General features: G+C 34.0%; 2 protein-coding genes across 2 annotated transcripts; both read left to right on the forward strand.

Moving 5' to 3' along the window:
- The first annotated feature begins 2,699 nt into the window (after positions 1 to 2,699).
- Positions 2,700 to 4,631, forward strand: LOC106721086 (F-box/LRR-repeat protein 14). The gene has a single exon (XM_014515959.2). It carries the CDS (start codon positions 2,835 to 2,837, stop codon positions 4,161 to 4,163), a length of 1,329 nt encoding a protein of 442 aa, XP_014371445.1. The 5' UTR covers positions 2,700 to 2,834; the 3' UTR covers positions 4,164 to 4,631.
- Positions 4,632 to 6,323: 1,692 nt separating this feature from the next.
- On the forward strand, positions 6,324 to 27,261 carry LOC106713551 (putative odorant receptor 92a). The gene is made up of 8 exons (XM_045684111.1): positions 6,324 to 6,443; positions 22,501 to 23,134; positions 23,704 to 23,905; positions 24,364 to 24,460; positions 24,984 to 25,088; positions 25,533 to 25,621; positions 26,955 to 27,021; positions 27,196 to 27,261. Exons 1-8 carry the CDS (start codon positions 6,324 to 6,326, stop codon positions 27,259 to 27,261), a joined length of 1,380 nt encoding a protein of 459 aa, XP_045540067.1.
- Positions 27,262 to 27,414: the final 153 nt, after the last annotated feature.

The raw sequence follows: 27,414 nt of genomic DNA on the forward strand, positions 1-27,414 counted from the left end.
GTAATGTTGTACGATATTTGTTTTTCCTGAATATTGTCTAAAGCAGGCCTAAAATTGGGGGAACAGTTGTTTTTTATTTTTTGTGCAAGGGAACTGCCGTGCTTGTCTTGGCTAACATGTAGCGTTTTATACGCGAATGTCAAAAAATTCTCCCAGCTATGTTTATCGTTCTTGTCGATGACATCTCTGACGCAGGAAGATAAAGAGGTCGCTACGCACCGTCTAGCCCCACGAGGGATTCTTTTTACCAAGGGGAGGTTTTTCTTCAAGTTATTTAATTTTTGCCATAAGGGGCCCTCGGTGGGGGCTTCATTGTCAGTTACATTATGAAAATTCTCATTGCTACCTACATGCGGTTGCCGGCCCTTATGGCACCTACTCTTGTGTATGTGCAAACCTCTTTGTCCTTTGAAAAAACGCGGCTGGGAGCATTCTCTGCATTGCACGAGTTCCTGTGACGAGGTTGCACCGGACTGACTTGCGGATGTAGCCTGCTCAGGGGTCGGGAGAGTTAACGTTAACATATAATAATATAAAATAATAATAAGATTATATATAATAATAACTAGGTAAATGTTCAAATTTAAATAATAAATGTTAAATGTACACTGTAATTTGTCTTAACCCTAGATTTACAAACATTCGTCTGTACAGACCACAGCTTGACGCAAAAATCTATGCTTGTTGTTTACTTGTTACGATTCTGACGATTTTGACATCTCCAAGGAAGATTATATAACGGCGAAAATCACATTAAAATTGAGGATTCCGATGATGAAGAACCATTGATTAGAAAACAGGCATTTGATGTTTCAACAAGAATTTTCGAACTGTGGCGCGGAACTGTAAGCGCAGAGAATCAATAACCAACTTTGAGGTGATGCTTATTAGTAGACACAAATATATTTTTATCCACGGATATAGAATATTATTCCATTTTACGATAATTTAATTTCACGCTCATTTAAAATATTTTGTAAAAAATCTGAAAAAAATTCCTGACGTCTTGTTTGGATATATTTGGATATTAAATCATAATATTATTATCTATCTATTCACTTATAAAAACACACACATCGTCTTCCAAAATTCGATCGACAATTGACAAGACGTCTTGTCTAACTGAATACCGACCGTCACCAGGAGCAAACAAAAATTATACATACCTACCGTATCTAATAGATACTAGCTTTTACCCGCAACTCCGTCCGCGCGGAATAAAAAAATGCACACAAGATAAAAAAGTTCCTATGTCCGTCTCCTAGTTCTAAGCTACCTCCCCATCAATTTCCAGCTAAATCAGTTCGACCGATCTTGAGTTATAAATAGTGTAACTAACAAGACTTTCTTTTATATATATATATATAGATTTGATATTTGCTAAGGAAGTACCTTAGTGTAAATTTAGTGAAGGAAATTTGTAATTAAATATTATTTAAGTTTTATAGACTAATATATCTTAAAAATAGATTAACTTGAGATCCATATGACTATGAAAGTTGATAATATGTTAACTTAATGATAACTTATAAAGTCTGTATTTAAAATCTTTAACTTGAGTTTTTTTTGCATTTAATAAGCATCGTCTACTACTGAATACAAAGACATTTTTGTTATGAATTATTAACTCATTGGCTTTAATAAAAAAAAACAATCATTTTATACTTTAAAATAACAAAATTTGTGTTATGCTAGAATCTAGAATATGCCTCAGGAATTCTCATTTTGAGACTGTCAACTTAATATTATTTTACCAAGAAGTTTTTAATGCATTTAATAAAAATTAAAAAAGACAAAGTTTCGCATCGTATTCAAACTGGCTGGCAAGACGCGATTGAATTCGAATATCATATTTGGAACGCTCGTAACCGGTTGCCCTTGTAATAGTTGGCCGATGTTATCATAGGACCAGGTATCTTGACCTATGTCACATCGCTAGACGTTCTTTATTCGAAAGCGATAAAGTCGTACAATGAAGTTCTGCGGTTCATCTTAGGTTGGTCATAAGTCGTCGGCAAGTGCAGCGCGAACGAAAATATACGACGCGCCGAGTTGTTTTGCTGCCTTATCACTAGGGGTCAAAGATTAACATCTTTATTACTATTGCGTGAGGACGTTAGGTATAATACTATTTTGTTTGTACAGATTGTATATAATCTGTACTTTACATATAATTCTTTAGGGGTTACATTTTTAAATAAATCAAGTATTTTATAGTAGTAGAAACATTTCAATAAAGTTTAATGAAACGTTGCATAGTGATTAAAAGCATATATTTACGGAAACAAAATTTTGGTATTTCGTTTTGTGGCAGCCTTCCAACATGGATAAATAATAGAGAAACCTGAATATATACTCCGGGAGACAATGATTTCTATTATTAATATTTTTAAGTTAAGATTTCAGTTTGAAGTTAAGTTAGATATAACACTTTTTATTTACTAAAAAGAAAAAAAAACATAAATTGAAAAATGAAAATGGAATAAAGTACACTTGGCGCGTTAGTCTATGTGGCGGGTTGTCGCGGGAGGCGAGGGGTGCGCGGGGCGAAGGCGGGCTCTCGGGCCGCCAACTTAAAAATGCCGCCGCAGAGCCTCCGAATCGATACGGCGCGCGTCACGTGCCGCCGAGCGCGACCAATAGCGCGCGCCGGCCGACAGGGGGCGCGGGGCGGGGCAGGCGCTGCGGGTCGGGCGGGGGGCCGCGGCCGCCTCCCCCGGCAGTCCACGAGGTGCCACCGAGTAGTGTGGACGTACGTCTCCCGGCATTCGCGAACACGATTTCACTCGAAAACCGGTCCGATGCGTCGCGTTGTGTTTTAGTTGAGTGACGCTATGAGTGCGTGGACCGAGGACGTTCTCTCCTGGCGGGAGGAGAGGCTCGGCATCACCGAATTGACGGGCTCGGCGAGAAGGAAGCAGCGGACGGCGCCGTACAGATTGCATCGGCCGCATTTACCCGTGGCTCATACGGAGCTTGTGCCGGAGCCCGTGGGCACGCACATATCAAGACTATACCCGGAACTACTGGCTTTAATATTCGAGCGACTGCCCGTGAGAGACAGAGGCCGAGCGGCCCAGGTGTGTCGAGCGTGGAGAGATGCCGCCGACCGTCGTTCTGTGTGGCGAGGTGTAGAAGCAGCTCTTCATCTGCGAAGACCGGCGCCTGTGCTCTTCGCATCTCTAGCGAGGCGCGGCGTGAGACGTCTACAAGTTCTATCGCTCCGACGAGGACTGCGAGACGCGGTTTCTGCGTTACCCGGTTTAGAATCACTGTCACTAAGCGGTTGCTATAGTGTCACCGATGCGGCGCTGGCTAGCGCTTTCGCGGCCGAGTTGCCAGCGTTAAAACGATTAGACCTTTCGCTATGCAAGCAGGTGACGGATTCCTCTTTGGGAAGGATTGCGCAGTCTTTGAAAAACCTAGAGGAGCTCGAGTTGGGCGGCTGCTGTAACGTGACAGACACTGGGCTGCTTCTGATAGCCTGGGGACTGCGCAAACTGCGCCGCTTAAACCTAAGGTCGTGTTGGCACGTCAACGATGCCGGCATAGCTCACCTTTGCGGCGGCGGGGAGGCGAGAGGCACTCCAGATCTGGAGTATCTAGGACTACAAGACTGTCAGAGGTTGACCGACGAGGCATTGAAGCACGCAGCATCCGGTCTTCCGAAATTAAAGTCTATCAATCTGTCGTTTTGCGTCGCAGTCACCGATGCCGGACTAAGACATCTGGCGAGGCTTCCACATCTAGAGGACATCAATTTGAGAGCTTGCGAAGGAGTGTCCGACACGGGAGTAGCGCATTTAGCTGAGAGTGGACGATTAAAGTCATTGGACGTCTCGTTTTGCGACAAAGTCGGCGACGAGGCGCTATTGCATGCGACTCTAGGCCTATCTGGCCTTCGTTCCTTGTCGCTGAGCGCTTGCAGGATATCCGATGAGGGTTTGGAACGAGTGGCAAGGCTATCGCAACTGGAAACTCTGAACATAGGGCAGTGCCACAGAGTCACCGATAGAGGACTCCGTGCGTTAGGCGACGGCCTGCAGAACCTGAAGGCCATAGACTTATACGGATGCACGTGTATTACGCCTCAAGGATTGGACCATATCGTAAAACTACCGTGTCTCAGTGTACTTAACCTCGGTCTATGGCATGTGCGGTGACCACATACGCGCTAGTCTGTGTTAAAACGTTTGTCTGTAAGTGTGTCCGCCATCTTGGAAGTGAAGGAGCCGCCAAGGTTGTATATTGGACAGTGAATAAATGAATTAACCAATTTTTTTAAGATATTAACAATCGAATTATATTTAGGAAACGGGGTTACTTTCTTTTTTAAATGATACGACTTTTGTTATGCATCTGACATTGTTAAGTTGATATTCCATTCTGTGATTTTTGATTGTCCGTGTTTTTTTTTTATTTGTTGTGTTTGAGGAAAGTTGCCCCAAGGCCTAGTCGCTACGTTAATTCAGACCTTTTTGATTGTATTTTTTCTATTAACAACGTTATGAAAAATATTTACATGTAATAACGACATTAAAACTATTACAAAAGGTCTGGTTTTACACGTAATTGCTCCATTAGTTAGATATTTAGCCATTCTTCTAATTGTTTTTAATTCGACCTCTTGCAAACAATTGTTAAGTTACATTTTTGGATGTTCTTTACACGTTATTATTGTTTTGTTAAATTGAAAAGATTGAAGGTGCATAAAATTATTTTTTTATCATAATTTTTACAGATTTTTTTTAAGACTGTATAACGAATCACCACAAAATACAAGGATACTGTTAAAAAATCATACAAAAAATGCAATACAGAAAATTCTCATAGTTCAAACTTCAAAATAATTCTAAAAGATTTTAATATTTTTTTCGAAAAAAGTACGTAATTTTGTATAAATAATGTAAAAATCGTTTCCGTATCAATTTCATTCATAATAATAGAAGTCACACTTCAATCTTTGAATTAATCAAGATCTCTGTAATACGTAATTTTATATTATTCTTAGTTTTAATTTACTATACATATTAGGTATTTTTTATTGATTTACAAACTCTTTGCTAAGGGGTCGAATTAAAAAAATGACGCTTGAATTATCTGTGCATTTGTCAAATGTGACATAACCTAGCTGACACGTAATTTTAAATATATAAAAATAAATGATGTCTCTTCTTAAGCTTGGACAGTATGCCGATCTATGTACTATCGAGGAATCTAGCAGTATTCCACTTTAAAAGCGAGCGACAGTCGTTTGAACATTACTCGAAAACAAATACTAATAGGATGTAACTTTTAAATGTAACTGTACAAAAAAGTCTTATAATTTCGTTTTTACTATTCCGTCGTTTACGCAACTAACTGCTACCTAGACTACTACTACTACTAAAGAGGCTGAGTTTGCTTTGTTGTAAGGAACAAGGAAATTTTTCTACAAGTGGAATACCGCAAACGGGCCTGAGTGTACTTAGTTAACTTTGTTATCTGTATGTTGGAACGAAAATAGATAAATGCGTTTGTTGTCTTGAAAATTTTCTGTCTCTTTTCAACGCTCTATCTCTTTCTGGCGCATTCCAGACATTTACACAGATAATTCGATGCGTTGATACGTTGTATACTTTACCAATACGTTGTTCTTGTACAAATACGAATGTAAATAGGACAAAGAATGTATTAAAAGTCATTGTTTAAGTTACAAATTATATATGACATTTTATTTAAACCCTTTAACCTTAACTGCAGTCAAGGAAAGTAGAATAAATAAAATATAAAAAGAAAAATAACCTTGCTTACAGTAGGAATACAACTTTAGAGTATTAAGTTAAAAAGGTATATAACCCAAAATAAAAAATCACTCTAAATTAGTAGAGGACGTGACAATAACCCAACTGGCGAGTACAGCCGAATAATCCTTTTCTCGAAGTGAATCAGAGAACTTTTGATACTCTCGACTCTCTTATTTTGTTTAACCTTCCTATACCCGCGCAAATGTCTGTGAGACCGACGAAACAGTTTTTCGTAAATATTTTTTTTTCCAAGAGCTTTGAGAATTCGCGGTTTCTGCTAGCTGCACGATTTGGGGCTCGCTTTTGGTTAGTACGTGGCACGAAGTAGTGCGAGCAGGATTCATAGGCCTAATACGGTCTGATCGGTCTGTGACACCGACGCGGGTACACGATCAACTTTTTACGTAAGTCATATTTTTTTGTTTATGTGTATATACATGTTATTTATTTGTTTTTATGTAATGATTTGTCTTGCATTTTACTTGTTTACAACTACTATTTCGATTTATGAATTTTTAGCTTATAAATGCTTCAAAAATGAATGAAGAACGTATTCGATCGTCGTTGGAGGAAGAAAGTTCAGACTCTAATTATGATGATGAATTTGGTAGCGAAGTAGAAGAAGTTGAGAAGGTAGTCCAGCCCAAGAAGAAAAACGTAATTTTGAAGATGAAATTCAGTCTTCGGACTGAGAGAATGATTCTCAATCAGAGACAGAAGATTATGATATAGGCACAAAAGATATTACCATAGGCCATTGATATTTGCCATTTGATGAACGTGGCAGGAATAAATTCGTTTGCTTTATATCTTTTGAATAATGCTATCAAGAAGATTAGACGCAGAATGTTTTCGGAAACACTGTCTTACGACTTACTAAATCCTCAGGCGACGAGCTCTCACTCTTTATCTGCCAAGGACACTGAGGTTGAGGCTCAATGAAATATGCAAATAAGATGGCCCTGAATCTGCAGGTGCATCTAACAATAATAAAATTGGTCGATGTGGATATTGCAAATCAAAAAAAAAAATAGAAAAACACGGTACAACTGCGCCGCTTGTACCAAATATTTTTGTTTAGAACATGCTGTTATGGTATGTTCTGACTGCTTTAAAAACTGTAATATGTAACTAATTTTATTTTACATTGATCTCAAAATAAGTGATTTTTAAGAATTAAAAGGTATTTTATGTTTTTTTTTAGAATAAAGAGTTTTATGTTTGTTTTTCAAGACTATACGAAAAAATGTGACTTTTTTAAGGCTGTTATGGAAAGACTGATAGTCATTACAGTATTAAATAGTTTATGCTAACAATTGATATTTTTTGTTTTATTACATCCTATAGTTCCTGTAAAGTAAAAAAAATATAAACAGTATAATAGAAAAATAACCAGATAATAGGAGTCAAAGTTACGGTCTGTCACACCGTGCGCGGGTATAGGTGTTAAAACATTTGGCGCGGGTATAGGAAGGTTAAATAATTCAGTTTTACAATTATTAATATAAAGTAAACACGTACCAGGATTGATACCTTTTAGTTATGTAACTCTCTCGATGACACTTCATAAGGGTGATGAGTAATGTATTAAATGACAAATTTTCTGTTGTGATGAGATCATGCCTTTATGCTGATGAACACCAGAGAAACCACTAACGAGTAAACGGAATAATCTGAGATTACTTAATCTTTGTTCTTTCATTAAATTAGTCAAATTTAACGCTTTTTCTTCAAATGCACAAATTATAAAATTGTTCACTGGGTTCAAAATGGCTAATTGGCAATTTAAAATAACACTTTCTTGTAGAAATGGTGTAAAATCCATTTGAAACTCGTGTTAATGGTACCCAGACTGAATTTTTTGACATCAAACACTTCAAAATCGGCGTAACTTTTGAACATCAAATATAATTTAATGCTCCATCTGAACTGATACTGTACATATATTTAATCTATGCTTCTCCTACCAAAAGCCTTGTCTATTCTTTTACATACTTTTTTAACAATACGAGTTAGTTTTGTTTAGATTTAGAACAACAAAAAAAAACTGTATTTAAAACTTTAACGTTATTTTAGGTTCACATAGATTATAATATTTCAGACATTTAAATGTATATTTTTTATAAATTTTATTAAACAAAGCGCAAATTCGACTTCTTTATCAGCTTGACATTTCGCCACGTCAAATAAATCGCGCGCGGGACATTAATTGTTGACAGTTAATGTCAAAGTGTTGCTATATAAATGGCTTTACAGCGGAAGTCTATTACTTATCACAGTTTTTTCTAAATTTTTAACACTGTTTTATAGCATAACATTAATTTAATTATTATTTGTAGTAGGTTTTATTATCTACTTTCTTAAAAAATATGATGTAATTAAAAATAAAATCATTTTAAAATGACTAAGATATTTAGTTGCTGAATATAATGCCTCAAAATATCATAGTGCTTAAAAAATGTGATTGAAAATATATAACATTTATTAGCCTGAATTATATATACACAACGAAGTGAGAAACTTCTTCTAAATGCAAGATTTCACTTTTATGGACTTTGGAAATCCTAAAATAAGGAGACATTAATTAACGCCTAATTATACCTCAGATCTGAAGGATTTTGCTAAGTTTTGTAATTTTATTTACCTATTACGTCCTTTATGCACACACTGAAGAATAAAATTGGAGTGTCTGTACGTAATATTGATAATTTTTTTTTAAAGTAGTTGCCTGTCGTTCTATCCGCAAGTCGTCTGTATTTGTTCCGGCTAATCTCCGAAACGGCTGGACCGATTTTGACGCGACTTTTACTGGAAGGTAGCTGATGTATTAGGTAGAAACTTAGGCTATTTGTTAAATCCGCGCTGACGAAGTCGCCGACGAACGCTAGTTAAAACTAATGTTAAATACATCTATAAACCATCTATATTTTATTATTAGTTTTATCTTATATATAAGATTCTCGTGTCACAGTTTTCGTTCCCGTACTCCTCTGAACCGGCTTGACCGATTCTCATGAAATTTTGTGAGCATATTCAGTAGGTCTGGGAATCGGCCAACATCTATTTTTCATACCCCTATTAAGTTTTTTTACTGCGCACGGACGGAGTCGCGGGCGACAGCTAGTTGCTTATAATTTTTAATGAAAAGGGAAAATGTCTTATTTGTTTACTTTCTTTATAAACTTTTAGAAATCTGCTTCTCGTGCCGAAACAGTAAAAGCATAATACTGTTGTCTGTGTTTATTTCTTTAAGTATGAAAAGGATGGCATTATGTTTTTAAAACAAATATTATAAACCGTTAAGTTATATTATTTTACAGCTTTAAAATCTCTAGAAACCTTTGTATACGTTGTTAGTACTCCATTCTTTGAAAGAAACAGTATTAAGTGTTGTTCGTATTGTTTTGGTATTAGTTCGGAAATTTTTAAATAATTTTATAGCTTTTGCTATCGTTTTAGAGCGTTATTGTTAAAATTGAAAACAAAAAGGTAATTACAGTAAAATTTTTAAGTCATAAACACATTTATTGTGTTCTTTTTTCTTTTATATTTATTAAATATCTTTTGTACGGTCATAGTTGTAAAATTTTATAATCTTGCCATTTGTTTGTGTCTTTGACGGTATTATAAAGTAACATCTGTCTCTGGTGGTGTGGTAGTCATATGTTTATTGTGATGGATGTATTTGACAATCTATATATATAAAAGAAAGTCGTGTCAGTTACACTATTTATAACTCAAGAACGGCTAAATCGATTTGACTTTGAAATTACTACTACCAAATTCTCCGTTTGAAACATATTGTTATGCTTGATTTGTCAAAGATAATGACAGGAATGACGATATGTTTAAACGGCAAAAAAAAATTATGTTTAATTTCAAAGAATTAACAAAGTAGACTATAATATGCCCACGTTCATCAGCTACCTTCCCGTCAAAATCGGTCCAGCCGTTCCGGAGATTACACGGCACTACCTGGCCTTTCAGACAGACAAACGTGTACGGATTATTTTTAACACTAGCTGTCGCCCGTGGTTCCGTTTGCGCGGAATTAAAAAAATGTAATAAATAGCCTATAAGTTCTACCGGTCTATGTTCTACATCAGTGCCAAATTTTCGTTGTAGTGTTCTGGAGATAGAGGTGCACCGTTGATTATTGCCGGTGCACCTCCCGTGCGAGTTGTTCTGTATATCCGCAGTCAGTCCCCTACCCGGGGCCGATTTAGGATGTACATCTTCAAACAAACATCCATCCATTTGAACATTCCCATTTATGAAAATACTAAGATTACATACAGACACACCAATTTCATTAATATGTCATCATTTTTAAAACAAACTCTTGAATAATATCTATGTATTTATATTTTAATGATTTCTTAAGCAAATGTACCTACTACAAGTATTAAGAAACGGAGTTTATCATCTGTGCATAACAGTTTTTTTTTTTTTCATTTTTTATAAAACATACAACGTTCTATAGTAAAGTCGAAGGTCATTGAGAGTACACGGTCTCTCTGGCCTCTGTACGTATCTGTATTGTTTCCCTTATAACCCTAACAATACTAAATGATGTATATGAACAGTATACTAAAGTAATAAAAAAATCAGCGAAAATTTAAGCCTACTTGTAGCTTTTAGAGTCAAACTACACAATCTTATAAATATTATAAACTATCTTTTACCCGCGACTCCGTCCGCGCGGAATAAAAAAAATGCACACAAGATAAAAAAGTTCCTATGTCCGTCTCCTAGTTCTAAGCTACCTCCCCATCAATTTTCAGCTAAATCAGTTCGAGCGATCTTGAGTTATGAATAGTGTAACTAACACGACTTTCTTTTATATATATAGATGGGAAAGTTTGCATGTATGGATGAATGGATGTTTGTTAGCAGATATATCCAGATCGGTTCAACACATCTCGATGTAATTTGGCTCAGATGTAGAACTTAATCTGGAGGAACACGTACACACTAAGCTTTTATTTAATATCGCGCGGACAAAGTCGCAGGCGGTAGCCTAGTAACTAATATGAATTATATAAAAACCTAGTCCCTAATTCTTTTAACGAAACAACTTTGTCTAGTGATGAAAATTTATTCAGTAGTTTTTGAGTTTATTAAGTTCGTTTAATAAAATGTAAGCAGTAAAACAAAAGATCTGTGAATAAAAGGATGCAAGTTCAGGTTAGAAGATAAAACACAGATACCTTTAAATACGAATTCTTTGCAGCTGCCAACCAGATGCAGATATTATTGGAGTGAATTCAGAAACATATGGATTAAAGTAAGTACCAAACCTATGCGACAAGCTGAGCCGGTAAGAGGCGCTACCATCGCGGTTGTTTCCAAAAACATGTAGAACCTAAATAGACAAAGATCACAAAAAAAACATGACAAGACAGCAACAATGGCAATGGCAAGGCTGATAATGAGCTATCATAATTGAATAATTTGACTTATACGCGGAGGAAATCTATACAGTTGACATGTAGTTAGTATACCTGTAGATAGAATAGCCGATTCGCGTCGACGATTCATAGTTGTGTGTACGGAGCGAGCGCAACGCGATTCTTGCGACCCAACCATACTATATTTTATGTTGCCTTGTGTACGAAGGGCCTAAGAAAAATTTACCCGGTAATACATTGCTATACGATAGAATTAATATTAGGTAATACGGTAATATAGGCAGGAAAAAATTAATTTTACATGACCTTGACAATTCAAAACCACTCGCAGCTACTGTAGTCAGTTAAATGGTCTCCTTTAGTATATATTTAGTACGCTATCTATACTAAGGGATATCCTTAAAAAATAGAGTACGGTTTTAAGAGATATTGATCGTTTATATTAAAAGAAAATTATATAAATAATAATGATGAGAAATTATTAATTCGAATCTAATACCCACTTTAAATTCGCTTCAAATCTTACTTTTAAATTAATAATCCATTGGTATCACGTGTTTAATGACTTGTAGATAAATTTGATTTTAAAAATATTTACTCAGACAATTTTATGATGGAAATAAATTTTAGTTATAGAATTTAAGAGTGTTTTGCAAACAGGAAGATGTTATAAAGATCCGACCTCATCCGGCGAGAGGCGAGTGTTACTCAATCATTTGGTATACAGATAGACAAGTATGTTAGACATTTTTATACTTTTGAGTTCAGTAAAAATATTTATAAATCAGTATTTATTTATAAACTAGCTATTGCCATCAACTCCGTCCGCGCGGAATTAAAAAAATAGCTTATGTGTTCTTACACACTATGGTCAACTCACTCACTATGGTAACAGATGTACTGTGCCAAATTTCATCTTACTAGTTTTATAAATGCGAAAGTTTGGATGGATGGATGGATGTTTGTTTGAAGGTATCTCCGGAACGGCTTAACGGATCTAAATGAAATTTGGCACAAATGTCGAACATAATCTGGAAGAACACATAGGCTACTTATTCCATTTTTTTTTCCGGGCAGACGGTGTCGTGGGCGACAGCTAGTTTATGATATAAGTAAGATTTATTTTCTGAATTTCCAAGACCAAAAATAATAAACACAAATGTTTATTTGTTAAAGCTATTGTCGCACCACGCATTCATATTTAAAACGCATAATACAATGTTTTTAGAAAAGCAATAATTAAAATATATTCTAGACACGATTGTAATTTCAATATTCAATCTTAAATTTAAAATGAACTTTAACGACATTGTAATAAAGTTTGAAATCTTTGAACACGTAAAGTTACCAAGGTATAGTGTAGGTGACAACGCCCCCGCTGAACAAGTATTATAATATACGCACATTCTCTATTTTCTATATTATTTTATACACGACTAATGATTGCCGGCGACTTGGTCAGCGCGAATTTAAAGTAGCTCATAATATGCTCGCATGCATCAGCTACCTTCCAGTCAAAATCCTGTTTAAATTGGTCCAGCCGTTTCGGAGTTTACCAGGAACATACGCGGCCTTGCGGACAAACTGACAGACCAGGTGTTTTAAATTTTGTTTGTTAGAAATAACGCAAATAAATAATGTGTACGAAAAATGATTGTTTTCACGAAATTACATGAAGATATTCCCATTTTTAACTGGATAGATGAAAACTATAAACCTACTAGATTTTGTCTCCGTCTTTGCCTTCCAGATACTGTTGTACGTATAGTAACCAAATTTAATCCAGATATAATATAAGCTCTAGTACTAACTCGATAATCCGAGTTTCTTCAATCTTACTAATATTATAAATGCGAATGTTTGGATGGATGTTTGTTTGAAGGCTAAACGGATCTTTATGAAATTTAACATATAGGTAGATCAGAGGCTGGAAGAACATATAGGCTACTTATTATGTTTTTATTTAATTCCACGCAGACGGAACCGCGGGCGAAGACTAATGGTTTATAATTTCAGCTATTTTTCTACAGATTAATATTCATAAAATGGGCGTTATAGATAACTGTATCGCATTTGATCTAGCTTGTCAACGATCTAGAACATTCACATTTATCAAATCAACGAATTAATTACAGACCAATGTATAAATATACACAAAGAATATCTGATTAACATTATAATTAATATTCCCTTTCATATCCGCCATTTTTCTTTATTCCTCAAATGTCAATGGCGATCTTTTCAAAAATTCAACTGTTATAAAGTTGATTGTCTAGTGTGAGCGATAAACTAGCTTTTAATTTGCAAATAAAATTTTAATTGCAAATTGTCAACGATGATTTCGAAATACTGAATTGACCTAATGTAATCCAGGCATTAACTGAACAGTTCGACTGTGCAGTTAATACTGAATGTGTGTTGCGAGCTTGAAGTTAAAATAGAACGGTTATACTTACACCAAAACTGTAGTTTTTTTTGGAACGAAGTTCCTTATCGCGCGTTGTGAAAGGGGGCTAGACGGAAAAAATTCTTACGAAAAGTTGTCACGACACTTTTTGCTATAGTAAGTATGTTAACGACGAATGAGCGCTACTTCACCATGGCAACGACGTGACAATATATAACGAAAATTCATAGAAATAAAATGTACTGTAAATGTAAACTTCGTTCCATCCGGGTGTCCCTTGACACCTCTCAAGTTTTTTTCAATTGGAAGGGCGTACAGATTAACTAAACGTTCATATAAATAAAAAAGTAGACTGAGAATAAAAGAATCTCTAACATTCTAAATTACTATTGTATTTTACTGAAACTGTTTTTATGGATTACTTAGTACATCATTGTAAAATTAACAATAATAATTACCGTTTTTGTGGATGAATTGGCTTTCAATAGTTATGCATAGCTTAGCTTTTTTTGGAATGAATGCTTTATGCGTAAGAAGGTTTAAAAAGAAAGAATTTCCTACTACTGCCAGTATATTGTAAATGACGTTTGTGTTCAAAACGCGACATCCTCTGTGGTGAACAGTATTTTTTTACCATAAACGGTAACGTGAGTTTATAAAATGTTGCACTCGAGATATGTTTTTTTTTATATTAAAGAATATTAAGTAAAAACAATAACATAACTGATGCCTGTAACCTAGTGGGGTTAGGAAGAGAGAGGACTTTTGGCCCGAGTCTCTCGTCTCATGCGCATTTTTCTGTGCATGCAGGATTGTCACTTTCCAAGTTATGTTATTAAGCAAAATAAGTGTAATTTGAAGTACTTTAGTTTTATAGAAAAAAAAATAGTTAAAAACTGCGACACAGATAAAAAAACTTTCGTATTGAAACAAAAAAAAAAATAGATTTGTTTGGCAAGTTTACTAAAAGATTAACCCTAATATTTAAATGCATTAGAATGGTTGTTACCACGTATTTCCAAAATGGACTCACAGATGAAGGGCGATGAAGTAAATAATATCGAAAAATTAATTTCATATTATGTACACATGATATATTTTCATTACTTATTACAAAAAAAGTTTTTTTTTAATTTTTTGTTTTTCAATTGTTCCGAATGATCTCCGATCTGGATCGAATTTGACAGGACTTTAACTGGAAGGTAGCTTATGTATGCAGGAGTTACATAGGTCATTTTGTTCTCACTGAGGAAGTCGCGAGCAATAACTAATTTAAAATGCAAATAATCAGTGAATGTAATATGGACACGTGTAAGCGACATTGTGTGCTGATGTCGTACGAATAATGCATAATTAATAATGCATATTTTTCACATTTTAATGACTACTATATTTGTTTGTGTTTTTTTTCTCTTGTGTTTCTGTTTCTTTTTGACAAATCTTACTAATATTATAAATGCGAAAGTTTAGATGGATGGATGTATGGATGTTTGTTAGAAAGTATCTCCAACACTGCTGCATTGATCACGCTGACATTTGGTATAGATGTAGAACATAGCCTAGAACAAAACATTGGCTACTAATTATTTTTATATCCACGTGGAATCGCGAGCGACAAAACTTGTTTAAAAAATCTTGAAATGTCGCGTTTCGGATATTAAGTTTTTTTTTATTGACAAGTGTACAATCAGATTATTTGGGTATTTAAATTCGATACCAATTAAGGTTGTAATAATTTCCATCGTGTTAACTTACAAAGTCCAAAATTCTATTCATTAAAATTTTGGAAAGTTATATTTATTTAAGTCTAAATAATTGTTAAATTTTATTGAGATAATTATAATAAAATCAGTTGTAAAACAATTTACCTTCAATTCTAGCTTACAACTTTTATTGGTACCCTTAAATTAAATGGTCAAAATTCAAACAAAACCCAGTGAAAGTTTCGGTATCTTTGAAGTTCTCTTTCGGTATTAGTTTAATAACAGGCTTTAAAACTGCAAAACTACGCAAAGAACTAGAGAATTTTACGATATGACGAAAAAGAGGCTTTGTAAATGCCGAAACAATTCTGACCTATTGTTGTGTTGACATGGAAAAAATCCTAATTCATTTTCATATTTGACAGCGATGCTGTAGGGTTACCATGAATTTGTTTTTAAAGAGGATTTTCATTTCTCATGTCTTAAAGCCCAGCCAAATTAATGAGATTGTTTTAATATCTTTTTAGTTGTAGAAGTAAATTTCCATCAAAATTATGAAACAATAGCTGTCGCCTGCGACTCTGCGCGTGGCGTTAAAAATACTTTATAAGTAGCATATGTGCCTAATTTCATCAAGATCCTTTGAGCTGTTCTGGAGATACCTTCAAACAAACATACATTCATCCCTCTTAACATTCATCTATCTATATATATATATAAAAGAAAGTCGTGTTAGTAACACTATTTATAACTCAAGAACGGCTGAATCGATTTGACAGAAAATTGGTGGGCAGGTAGCTTAGAACCAGGAAAAGGACACAGGATAATTTTTACCCTGTTTTCTATTTTTTATTCCGCGCGGACGGAGTCGTGGGTAAAAGCTAGTCTATATTTATAAAAGAAAGTCGTGTTAGTTACACTATTTATAACTCAAGAACGGCTGAATCGATTTGACAGAAAATTGGTGGGCAGGTAGCTTAGAACCAGGAAACGGACACAGGATAATTTTTACCCCGTTTTCTATTTTTTATTCCGCGCGGACGGAGTCGTGGGTAAAAGCTAGTCTATATATATAAAAGAAAGTCGTGTTAGTTACACTATTTATAACTCAAGATCGGTCAAACTGATTAAGCTGAAAATTGATGGGAAGGTAGTTTAGAACTAGGAGACGGACATAGGAACTTTTTTATCTTGTGTGCATTTTTTTATTCCGCGCGGACGGAGTCGCGGGTAAAATCTTGTTTATAATATTAGTAAGATTGGTTGTCTTGTTTCTGTTATTATAACAGGACATCCTAGATATTTTTTTGTCATGGTAACCTTCTACCGACCGGACGTCGAAAAAGGCCTGAGCGGCACATAAAAGCGGCCCTCGGATTTATCGTCCGAACGGGACGCCTCATGAATATTGACCGTCCACCGTTATGCAGAAGGTTTGGACTTTTTCATTGTCATTCGTCACCCGACCGGCCCTAAACTGAAACTTCTCGGAAAGCCAGCGACGCAACGGTTAGTTTAACTGGGTTAAGAATCTGAATATTATATGCTTAAAAATACGCAGTTAAATCAATATCTAAGTCCGTTACACAGACTTAAAAATTTAGTACTTTAACATGAAAAAAATTAAATAAATAAAAAAGAAATCTATTCCACTGGAACTTCATTTTGCTAAGACAAATGTAGCCTATACCTTTGTCTAGATTATATTTAATTTCTCTATTAAATTTTGTAAAAAAAAAAAATACTTTTTTGTACCTAGTAAAAAACATCTATCCAAATTTTAGCATTTATAACATTACAGTAGGAAGTCAGAATTAAAATGTCTAAATGTTTCTCCAATACTTTTACTTGCTTGTTTGTCTCTTTACTAAAACATTAGTTTCCCGCCAAAACAGTACAATAAATTTGCCTTTCGAATATTTGGCAACAGTGCAAAATAAATCATATCCTAAAAAATGTCTATAAACGTTAAATTAGGTCATATTTAAGTATTCTCTTCCCGTACAGTTGGCCGTTCGACGTGAGACAATTTCAACTAGACGATGCCCACCTATGTAAAAGCCAGGTCGATAGCATTTTAAGGGTTAAAAACTAATATTATTAATTGCCTTCAATATAAACCTTAAGTTCTATAGCATAAGAAGTACATTCCTAAAAATAACAAATTTCATTTTGCAAATGTAACGTTTGCATTTCCGTTAGATCTTATGTCTCTATGTTTAAAAGTTAAAATCGAATAAAGACTGTATAATTATATTTGTCAATATCAATGGACTTAAATGCTATGAAGTTAAAGACCAGTTTCGAAAATTCGAAATTAGAATATCCATTGGCGCGACTACGTTATCGTAACAATTTACGGTGCACTCAAAAATTCTAAATTAAACTTTATTCCAAATCAGATAAGGTTGAAATTTTCCAAATCAAATGCATTGTTATCTTTGTGATGTGACACGACAGCGGGAACTCGTGTGCGACGGAATGCAACGACAGGTTTGCGATAAATGAGATTTCGTACGTGAGATATATGTTTCTTTTTATTTCAACGAAAGACAAAAATATTTTTTTTAATTAAATACTTAAAGTCAAAATAGTATTAAATATATTTTTTTGTAATCTATTAATTAACAATTAAGTTTTATTTGTTAATTTATTCATTAGACAAATATTTGTATGCACTTTAGTTTTTAAATTGCGGTTATTTTATAGTCAATATATCAAAATATTAAATATTTAATCAATATATAAAGGCACTTAAATGGTTTTCTCAAATTCTTAAAATGAAATAAAAAATATCACGAGAAATCATCTCGAGATTTTGTACCGTGTGAATCGCGCATCGCTTGACATGAGGCAGGCGGTATCGGCCGGTGGGTTTTTTTCCCGCGGTTATTTTTTTTTTTTCGTCAAGAAATCTGTATTGCACGATATCAGACTTCATTTGTTGTAAATCATTTTTAATTTATTTTATTCATATAAAATTAAAGTTGTAATGTACTATAAAAAACTTAGTTTTATTAAAAACTAGCTTTTACCCGCTACTCTGTCCGCGCGGAATAAAAAAAATGCACACAAGATAAAAAAGTTCCTACGTCCGTCTCCTAGTTCTAAGCTATCTCCCCATCAATTTTCAGCTAAATCAGTTCGACCGATCTTGAGTTATAAATAGTGTAACTAACACGACTTTCTTTTATTATATAGATTAAATGAATGTGTTGTAAAATAGACCAAGCCTTTGTAACTTGTTTATTGAATAATTTAATTTAGTCTATCTAATATATAAAATTCTCGTGACACAGTTTTCGTTCCCGTACTCCTCCGAAACGGCTTGACCGATTCTCATGAAATTTTGTGAGCATATTCAGTAGGTCTATATCCAACATCTATTTTTCATGCCCCTATTAAGTATATTCTAATTCCGCGCGGACGGAGTCGCGGGCGACAGCTAGTTTACATATAATAGTAATTGTTAGTACAAGTATTGAGCACGTGCTTTATACTGTGTGGATATTTGAATTTTAAGATTAGGCAAGTAATAGATAATTTAAAAACAATACGATAGATTGATTACAGCTAAGGTACATAGACTAACTATGGCAGCTTTTCTCAAAGCATGCGAAAACTTTCAGGGGTCTACGTAAATAGGTATTGATTAACTACTAAACGCGTACTTTATGCTTACATCGGAAAAACCAGTCAAAAGTTGCATATTTATAAAAAGTTAGGACGCGAATTGAACAAGGGACACAAAAAAAATACAAATATGAATACAAAGAATTTAGGGTTCCGTCAAATACTCCCCAAAATGGTTCCGTAATCATAATAGTTACGACCACTGTACTATTGCAAAATACGAAAGGAATAAGAATTTGCAGTAAAATTGTTCGTGAGCGAAACTTAAACGAATCCATTAAAAATCATAACAAGTAAAATTTAAGATTACATCTTATTATTTAAATATTCATTAACACATATTCAGCTTTTCCAATACATTATCACAAAGTTTAGTTTAAAAGTCATCTTGGTTACAGAAGTTCTTTTATTTTTTCATCAATCGGTATAACACTGGCCTCTTGCATTAAATTATAATAAACCAGTTTTAAAAATATGAATCGTCTTACAAGTTAAGAAAAAAAAAACTGTCACTTTAATTTTTAATCTGTAAATTATACAGTTCTGATATAAGGTTCGAGTATTTAACAAAACTTTTTGCTTGTCAATTAAACTTTATCGTAATGTAGTAAGGTTGATATTCGAATAAATAATGTTTAGTTTTAAATTTGTAGTAATAGTCCACAGATGAAATATATGACAAAGATCTACCCCAACGAAACAGGTTCTTTTAAATTATGGCTTGTCAATTTTTTTTCGTATCGCGCATGTGTGTTAGCTCGCTTGCCAAACACGGCGGGGGGCGCTGCAAGGGGTGTGATCGAGAAAGTTAAATAGGGTTGTCAAAATATTTTAGGGGATTTTTTGTCGTAAGCATAATTTAACTGATTAGTTCTACAATATTTTATTTTAACAGTGTTTATATTTAATTGTAATGTTATTGTTGTAATTTGAATTAAACTAACTGTCTTAGCTAATTTCTGTACATCCTTTATTTTAGTTTAATCTTTATCAAATAGGAATTCACTAATTTCAATGTCGTTTTATGTTCACTAAGGAACTGTTGTATTCATTAACGTCTACGAGAATGGCATTCAAAATTAAAAAAAAATATATTAAAAATATTTTGTTCAGCCCTACATTCAGAATAGCTATACACCAACTACCCGCACTGCAGGGGTCGACACCATACAATACCCCACACACACAACCACACATCCTGCGTACATTACATGAATATCGTTGTAAATGTGTGCGTAAATTCCCAGACACATATCGCTTATATTTGGCACTGTACATGATTCATTAGGAAACAATATTAATTTCACTATTTTCTTGAAAATAATTATTTGATATACAAAATTAGAGGAAGACCTAAGAAAATATGAATGGAAATAGAATATGCATAAGAAGAGAATAAATTCAGATATGACGGCTGATAGAGAGATGTATGGATGAATAGTACGTTCTGTGCCGACACTATGTACGTTGATGAGGAGAACATAATTTTTTTTTTCATAAGGTGACAAACGAGCAAGTGGCCACTTGAGTTCGTCGACATAGCAAAGCAACCGCTGCCCATAGACATCTAAAACTACAGATGCATGTGTACCTCTAATCGACGGAGGTTAGGATGCACAAGAAGAGAATATTTCGCCTTCCTATGCATTCCCCCCTACTTCAAATCTGTGGTATTTCACTAGGCGAGCCGGACAATTCTTGCAACAGATGTTGTTGCTGGTGTCTACCACTGTTATGAACATAGGTGGGCCAATTTAATAGACCATATTTGTCATCTATCAATTTATTTTCATAGTGAGATGATTTGTATAAAAAGCATCGATTAAAATGAATGAATCGATTCGGACCACAAACACATGTAAATTCCGTTAATACATGAAATATCCATGATTTTCGTTCAATTTTTTGTAACATACAAAACTTTGACAGTCAAATACATTTAAGCTTAAACGTCAACCCTTTTATACTGTGACTCTAGTGCCCGGCGCGGAATTTTGACAAATCATGGATTGATACATTATTATGCGTAGGCTTGCGAAATGCGATCTTTACCAATAAACAATGAATTACTTATACCGAAAGCATTGTGGTGATACATATTTATGGTTTGAAGTCAGTCATAAGGTTAAAACACGTGTTTAACTAAACATTTTAAAAAGAAAAAGAATTCACTGACGCAACATTGTAACGACGTTCAATTGACATGATTATAATAAAGATGTAATCGAAATTTGAAACAAGCAATGGTGCAGTATTAAAAGTAAATATTATTTTATACCCGTCGTAACAAGGTTACGTTGTATTTTGATGAATTGTCAAATGTGATCTATTAAAATGATCTACCTATAGTCGTATGTACAAACATCGAATATAATAGTAGAATAGCAAATATGAGAATCACATCGTATACTGCTCCAATTAAATTAAAAGATGTGAGGAGTGATTTTTTTAATATAAAACTTCGCGATCCGTTTGCTAGTAATTAAAATAATAAATTTAAATTAATTTAAATAAGATATATACATGAAACGATACTATAATTATGTAAATTGCCTTACTAACACTATTAGGGTTCAAGAAGATTAATGCAAAATCCATTGATGGTATGGGCCTTAAGCGGGACCTTGGGAGAAAAGCGTTCTTAGGGTCGTTTCTGACAGTATCAAAAAGATTGGAGATTATAGTGTAACAAATTTATCTGACCCAACGATAGTGAATGTTGTTGCGGTTAGTTCTTATAGATAATGTTGAAAATATCCTTACGGCACATAACAAGACATCAGCATATTTTTAATAATTCCGATAAACATCTTGTAGCACTTGAAATTGATATGCATTGATGTCTCTATCAAGAGATTGAGAGAGAGAGTTGTTGTAATTTAGATTCATGTTCAAAGCCAGATACGTTAATCGTACTATAAAACAATTTTCCCCTTGTTCATTATTTCTTGTATTATAAAACCGCCCTTGTATACGTTCGAAAACATGCAAAATGTCGTAAAAACTCTCATGAATCGAGTTACGTTCGAAAACTATCCTTTGTCGATTGTTTTCTTTGAGACCATGAGTTGTGGAACAATTGAACGGTTTTTATACGGAACGCGACACAATTGAACAATGCTCCCACTTCGCCGTTGCTACGGTATTGTATGGTAATGGAAACGTAATCTAAACTGAGAATTTAATACATTATTTTTATAATATATTAGAAAAGTAGAAATCAAACGTTTTGTTCATTTATATTTACATACTAGCTGTCGCCCTCTACTCCGTCCGCGTGGATAAAAAAAAACTTAATTAGTAGCCTAGGTATTCTACCAGACTACGCTCTACTTCTATGACAAATTTCATCTAGATCCGTTGAGCCATTTTGAAAATACCTTAAAGCAAACATGCATCAATCTTAACACACTCATTATTATTATTAGTATAATTTCAAGACTTACAGCCGCACTCAAAGTTATTTAAATGTTACATAATCAGTTGCTTAGTGCATAATTTTCAAATACATTAAGACGCTTTCTTAGTGACCACTAAATATTCAAAATTATATCCTTTAGTTAGTAATAGACCTGAATTTAAATAGAAGACAAAGTATGGACGCTTTGCTTTTTGACGAATCATTAAAGAAGATCTCATATCTCTTCCGTTATGGAGGATTATCATTAGAAAGCAGATCCAGAACAAATATACAGACATTCAAAATACGTCTACTTTATTTATTCAACTCTTTCTGGCTGAATGTTGATTTGGCCGGTGGAATATACTGGTTTATAGACGGCTTAGAAAATGGAAAGAGCTTCATTGAACTGACATACATTGCTCCATGTATAGCGCTAGCTTTTATGGCAAATATAAAATCTCTATTCATGATCGTCAATGAAAAGCGAATTGACGAAATGATCGATAGCCTACGATATTTAGAGATAACGGGTATGAATAGTAAGAGAGTTGAAAAGAAAGAAGATATTGCGGCAGAAGAAAAGAGTTTCTTGTACTGCGTGATCAAAATGTTGAATATATTGAATGTTATAGTTGTTTTGACTTTTTCTATTAGTCCTTTTATTTTAATGTTGATTAATTATACGAAGACCATGGAATTAGAGTTAATGTTGCCATTTTTCATCATTTATCCATTTGATTCTTATGATATTCGATACTGGCCTTTCGCTTATTTGCACCAATTTTGGTCTGGTAAGTATTATTTAGTTTAAGTTGAAATATAATAATAGTACTACAATTACAGTAGAAAATGTATTGTACAAAACAGATTTTATAATCCAACATTTGAATAATACGTTTCGTAAAAGAAAAAAAAAACTTGAGAGGTGTCAAGGGACACCCGGATGGAACGAAGTTCCTTTCGATTAATTGGTGAAGGAATTGTAATAATTTTTTTTAAGTTATAATAATATTTTTTTTATTATTAATAATCGTCGCGACACCACACTGTTCAATGCGAAATATAAGAGAGAGATAGATAGAAATATAGAAGAGATATCTATAAGAGAGAGAGAGACAGACAGAGAAACATGCGACGCCCTTACGCAAAAAGTGTCGTGACGACTTTTCGTAAGAATTTTTTCCGTCTAGCCCCCTTTCACAACGCGCGATAAGGAACTTCGTTCCAAAAAAGATTATCAGACATATTCTTGCTCAGTTACTAAAATCAAAAAAAAAAAAAACAAAATGTATCCCTTATAGTACTGATTACACTAAGAAAAAGACTTCAAACTAATATATTTCTTGTAAAATGTTCTCAGAATGGGTGGTAATTTTGGACATCTGTAGTGCTGATTATTTCTTCTTCACGTGCTGCAGTCATATAAGGACTCAGTTCTTACTTCTAGCTTATGACCTTGAGAATATCATCCCTGACCATGGCAATAATATCAGACAGACAGCGGACATAGCTTTCAAGAAGAAATTCGAAGAAGTTATTAGAAGACATCAAGTTATAATTGGGTAATTCATGAAATTTCTGTTTTCACATACATTTTCTTGTAAGAAAGATGGATAAACTGTTCATACAAATTTGATGCCACAATTAATAACACAAATAGAGTGACCGTGTTGATACAGAACTTTTCAGAAGAAAGGCGATAAAATTAGTTTAAATTATTAAATTGCTTGTTTCATATCCATGTATAAAATAAAATAAAAATAAAAATGTATTTATTTCAAGTAAATCTTTACAATTAAGTTGCCGGGGCTTTCCAAAAAGTAGTCAAGAGACACTTGTGTAGGGAATGCCTCGCTCTTCCAGTGTACATAGCAGTTTCGATTTACATTTTAACATAAAGAGTGAATAATTTTTAATTTTAACATTTCTTTGTGAGATTTATGCGTGTGTTTGCGCGCGCGTGTGTGTGTGTGTGTGTGTGTGTGTGTGTGGGTAAATGTTCATCTGTTTTTTCTTACAGCGCTGCCAGATTGTTAGAAACGATATATTCAAAGTCAACGCTCTACAATTTTACTTCTAGCTCAATCCTGATCTGTCTCACTGGATTCAACGTCGTGGTACTCTTTATTTAATTGTATATTTTTTTCTTTATTAAAATTGAAAAGTTCGCGATTTCGTTCACCCTCATTATAACTTTCCTGTTGATTTAACATTTGGAACGATGTATTTAATTAGTAGTTTTATTTCTAAATCAACTAAAGTATATTTTTTAATTACCAGGTAAGCAATTAGGTTTTTTGAATGCCACAAAATAGTTTTCTTGATATCATCAGAAGCTTTTTTATATTATTATGTGGTCAACGAGCAAGTGGCTACCTAAACTCGCTAAATAACTAAGCGATCATTGGCCATAGACATCCGCAATTGTAGATGCGTTGTGTACCTTTAATCGACGGGAGAGGAGAGTCACAGAAAGGGAGGAGGGGACACCACCTTTACTTCCAAAAGAAGAAGTAGAAAGAAGACTAAAACTAAACTCATACAATAGAGAGATAAATTCAATGGATAGTTGTATATTGTATTATCAACTTCTTATATAAGTTCCATTTGTCATTATTTGATATTTTTAAATTTCTGCAGGCTATAGAGGACGTAGCGCTTATCGTAACATTCCTGCTGTTCCTCTCCATGTGTCTTCTGCAAGTCTTTTTCCTTTGCTTCTTTGGAGATATGCTCATGAGATCCGTAAGTTAAGATGACACTTGTTACACAATAAATAGGTGCAAATTCTGATTTTTTTTATTTTTTTCAGTAATAATGATGTTATATCACATCCATGTCAATTTGATAGGTTTATGATTAATTTGTATTTTAAAAGACTTTTGATTCGATTTTCAAATAGCTCAAAAACAAATTTGTAAAAGACTTAATCTAATATATAAAATTCTCGTGTCACAGTTTTCGTTGCCATACTCCTCCGAAACGGCTTGACCGATTCTCATGAAATTTTGTAAGCATATTCAGTAGGTCTGAGAATCGGCCAACATCTATTTTTCATTTTTTTTTTAACTGCGCGCGGACGTAGTCGCGGGCGACAGCTAGTTTCAATATACAATATTGGACAAATACACGATTCTTGTGTTCTAATTTCTGTATTCTAAATTAATATTAACATACCATTTTTTTTAGAGTATCACAATTAGCAATGCTGTGTACAACAACCGCTGGTACTCTGCCGATCAGGTTATTACCAAGAGTTTCCTCATCGTACTCACCAGGTCAGTATTCAACAATACCAGGGCAAAGAACATTGTAAAATTAAAGAGTAAAATCTATTTATATTTCACGTGTTCCATGATGACCTAGTACCTTTAGGTATGAGACGACGATGACGCTAAATTGGTGTAATTTTTCTGCATTATTTTGGTCTTGGATTGGGGTTGTTTTTGTTATTACAAAACTGTATTTTTATCTGTTCAATGTGATTTTGCGACTTGAACGACGGTTTTTTTTTTATAAGAGAAGGGGGCAAACGAGCAGCGGGAACACCAAGGTGTTCATCGACGCCCATGGACATCTGCGATACCAGAGGAATCGCAAATGCGTTGCCGGCCTTTGAGATGGTGATACGCTCGCTTCTTGAAGGACCCTAAGTCGTTTTTTCTAGATTCGTATTTACTGAAATATAATGAATGCAAATCGTCGTTTTAGGACTTGTATTTATTGTTTACAAGAAAAAACATATTATCATTCAGTGATTTGCGCTTGAAAAGTACTTCGTTATATCAAAACCTGAATGACGTCATTGGTAACGACAGATTAAAAACCAATTGTAGACAAATTAACGAAATGGCAACAATTGTATTTCCAAAGTTTTCTTACTTTGGAAGAAATAACAAAGAAATCTAAAAATATGACAAAGTAAAAAGTACGAGAAATAAAACTTGGATGTTTAATTTCGTATTTCCAAACGCACGATGTAAAGTCGTGTTCAAACAACGGTATTTTTCATGTAATTTTCAAATATGTAATAGTCACGTAATTTTATATTGAAAGTTGATGAAAAATATAACGACTAGTAGTGCTCCTAATAGTTCTAAATAATTGGATGTCTTAATTTAAGTGTTAAAATCAAAGGTTGGAATTTCTTAAATACTCATCTAGAAAGACAATCGAATCAATAAATTTGATTTACATTTGTAACAATTATGGTATATTTATTACGTCGCCTTGCAGTAAAGAAATAACTGTGTTTATTATTTATATTTTTATTATTATAGTCTGGTTTCAGTAACAATAACAAGCGAAATATTCGCTGTCTGTGCGTCCCCTCCTCCGTCGACTAAAGGTAAACAACGCATCTGCAATTGCGGATGTCTATGGGCTTCGTTCGCATCACTATTTCAGCGAATTCATATGACTACTTCCTCCTTTGCCATCTTAAGATATAAACACGATTTATTAACTTTTAAAAACAATTGAATTATAATCGCTTTATAGAAGTAAATAATATGTTGATATCACATTAAAAAGTCACAATGTACGCACCTTTACGGGCTCAGAGTCTACATTGTTGTGAAAGGACCAATTTTCCTCACAATTTATTTCCAGATCGCAGAAGCCATGCAAGTTGACAGCTATGGGTTTTGTAGACGTCAACCTTATGGCGTTCACAAGCGTGAGTTATACAACTTCCTGTCTTTCCACTGCCGAAAAACTTATATAAAAACATTAGAATCCCTATTATTTATTAGAAAACAATAAATTTCAAAACATGTTTTACCTCAGTGAAATACCGTACTTACTTAGAATTTTTATTTATTTAATTAAAAGAATTCAATTTTTCTTGCAGGTATTAAGCACATCTTGGTCATATTTCTGCCTTTTGAACACCATGTACAAACCATACACTGAATAAAAAAACTTGAGAGGTGTGTTGGGACACCCGGATGGAACGAAGTTCCTTTCGATTAATTAGTGAAGGAACCAATGTTTATTCTATGAATAAAAAAACTTAAGTCTTCACAAGAAGTACATTTTATTTCAATGAATTTTCGTTATATATTGTCAC

The sequence above is a fragment of the Papilio machaon genome, chromosome 25, assembly GCF_912999745.1.
Source record: "Papilio machaon chromosome 25, ilPapMach1.1, whole genome shotgun sequence".
Lineage (NCBI taxonomy): Eukaryota > Metazoa > Arthropoda > Insecta > Lepidoptera > Papilionidae > Papilio > Papilio machaon.

Bases quoted from the DNA above. Each gene is read 5' to 3' on its own strand.
- LOC106721086 (XM_014515959.2), top strand. From the start codon at position 2,835: ATGAGTGCGTGGACCGAGGACGTTCTCTCCTGGCGGGAGGAGAGGCTC.
- LOC106713551 (XM_045684111.1), top strand. From the start codon at position 6,324: ATGAATGAAGAACGTATTCGATCGTCGTTGGAGGAAGAAAGTTCAGAC. The intron at 6,444-22,500 runs GTAATTTTGAAG...TATATCCTTTAG, and splicing joins TCCAGCCCAAGAAGAAAAAC to TTAGTAATAGACCTGAATTT. The intron at 25,089-25,532 runs GTAAGTTAAGAT...CATTTTTTTTAG, and splicing joins GAGATATGCTCATGAGATCC to AGTATCACAATTAGCAATGC.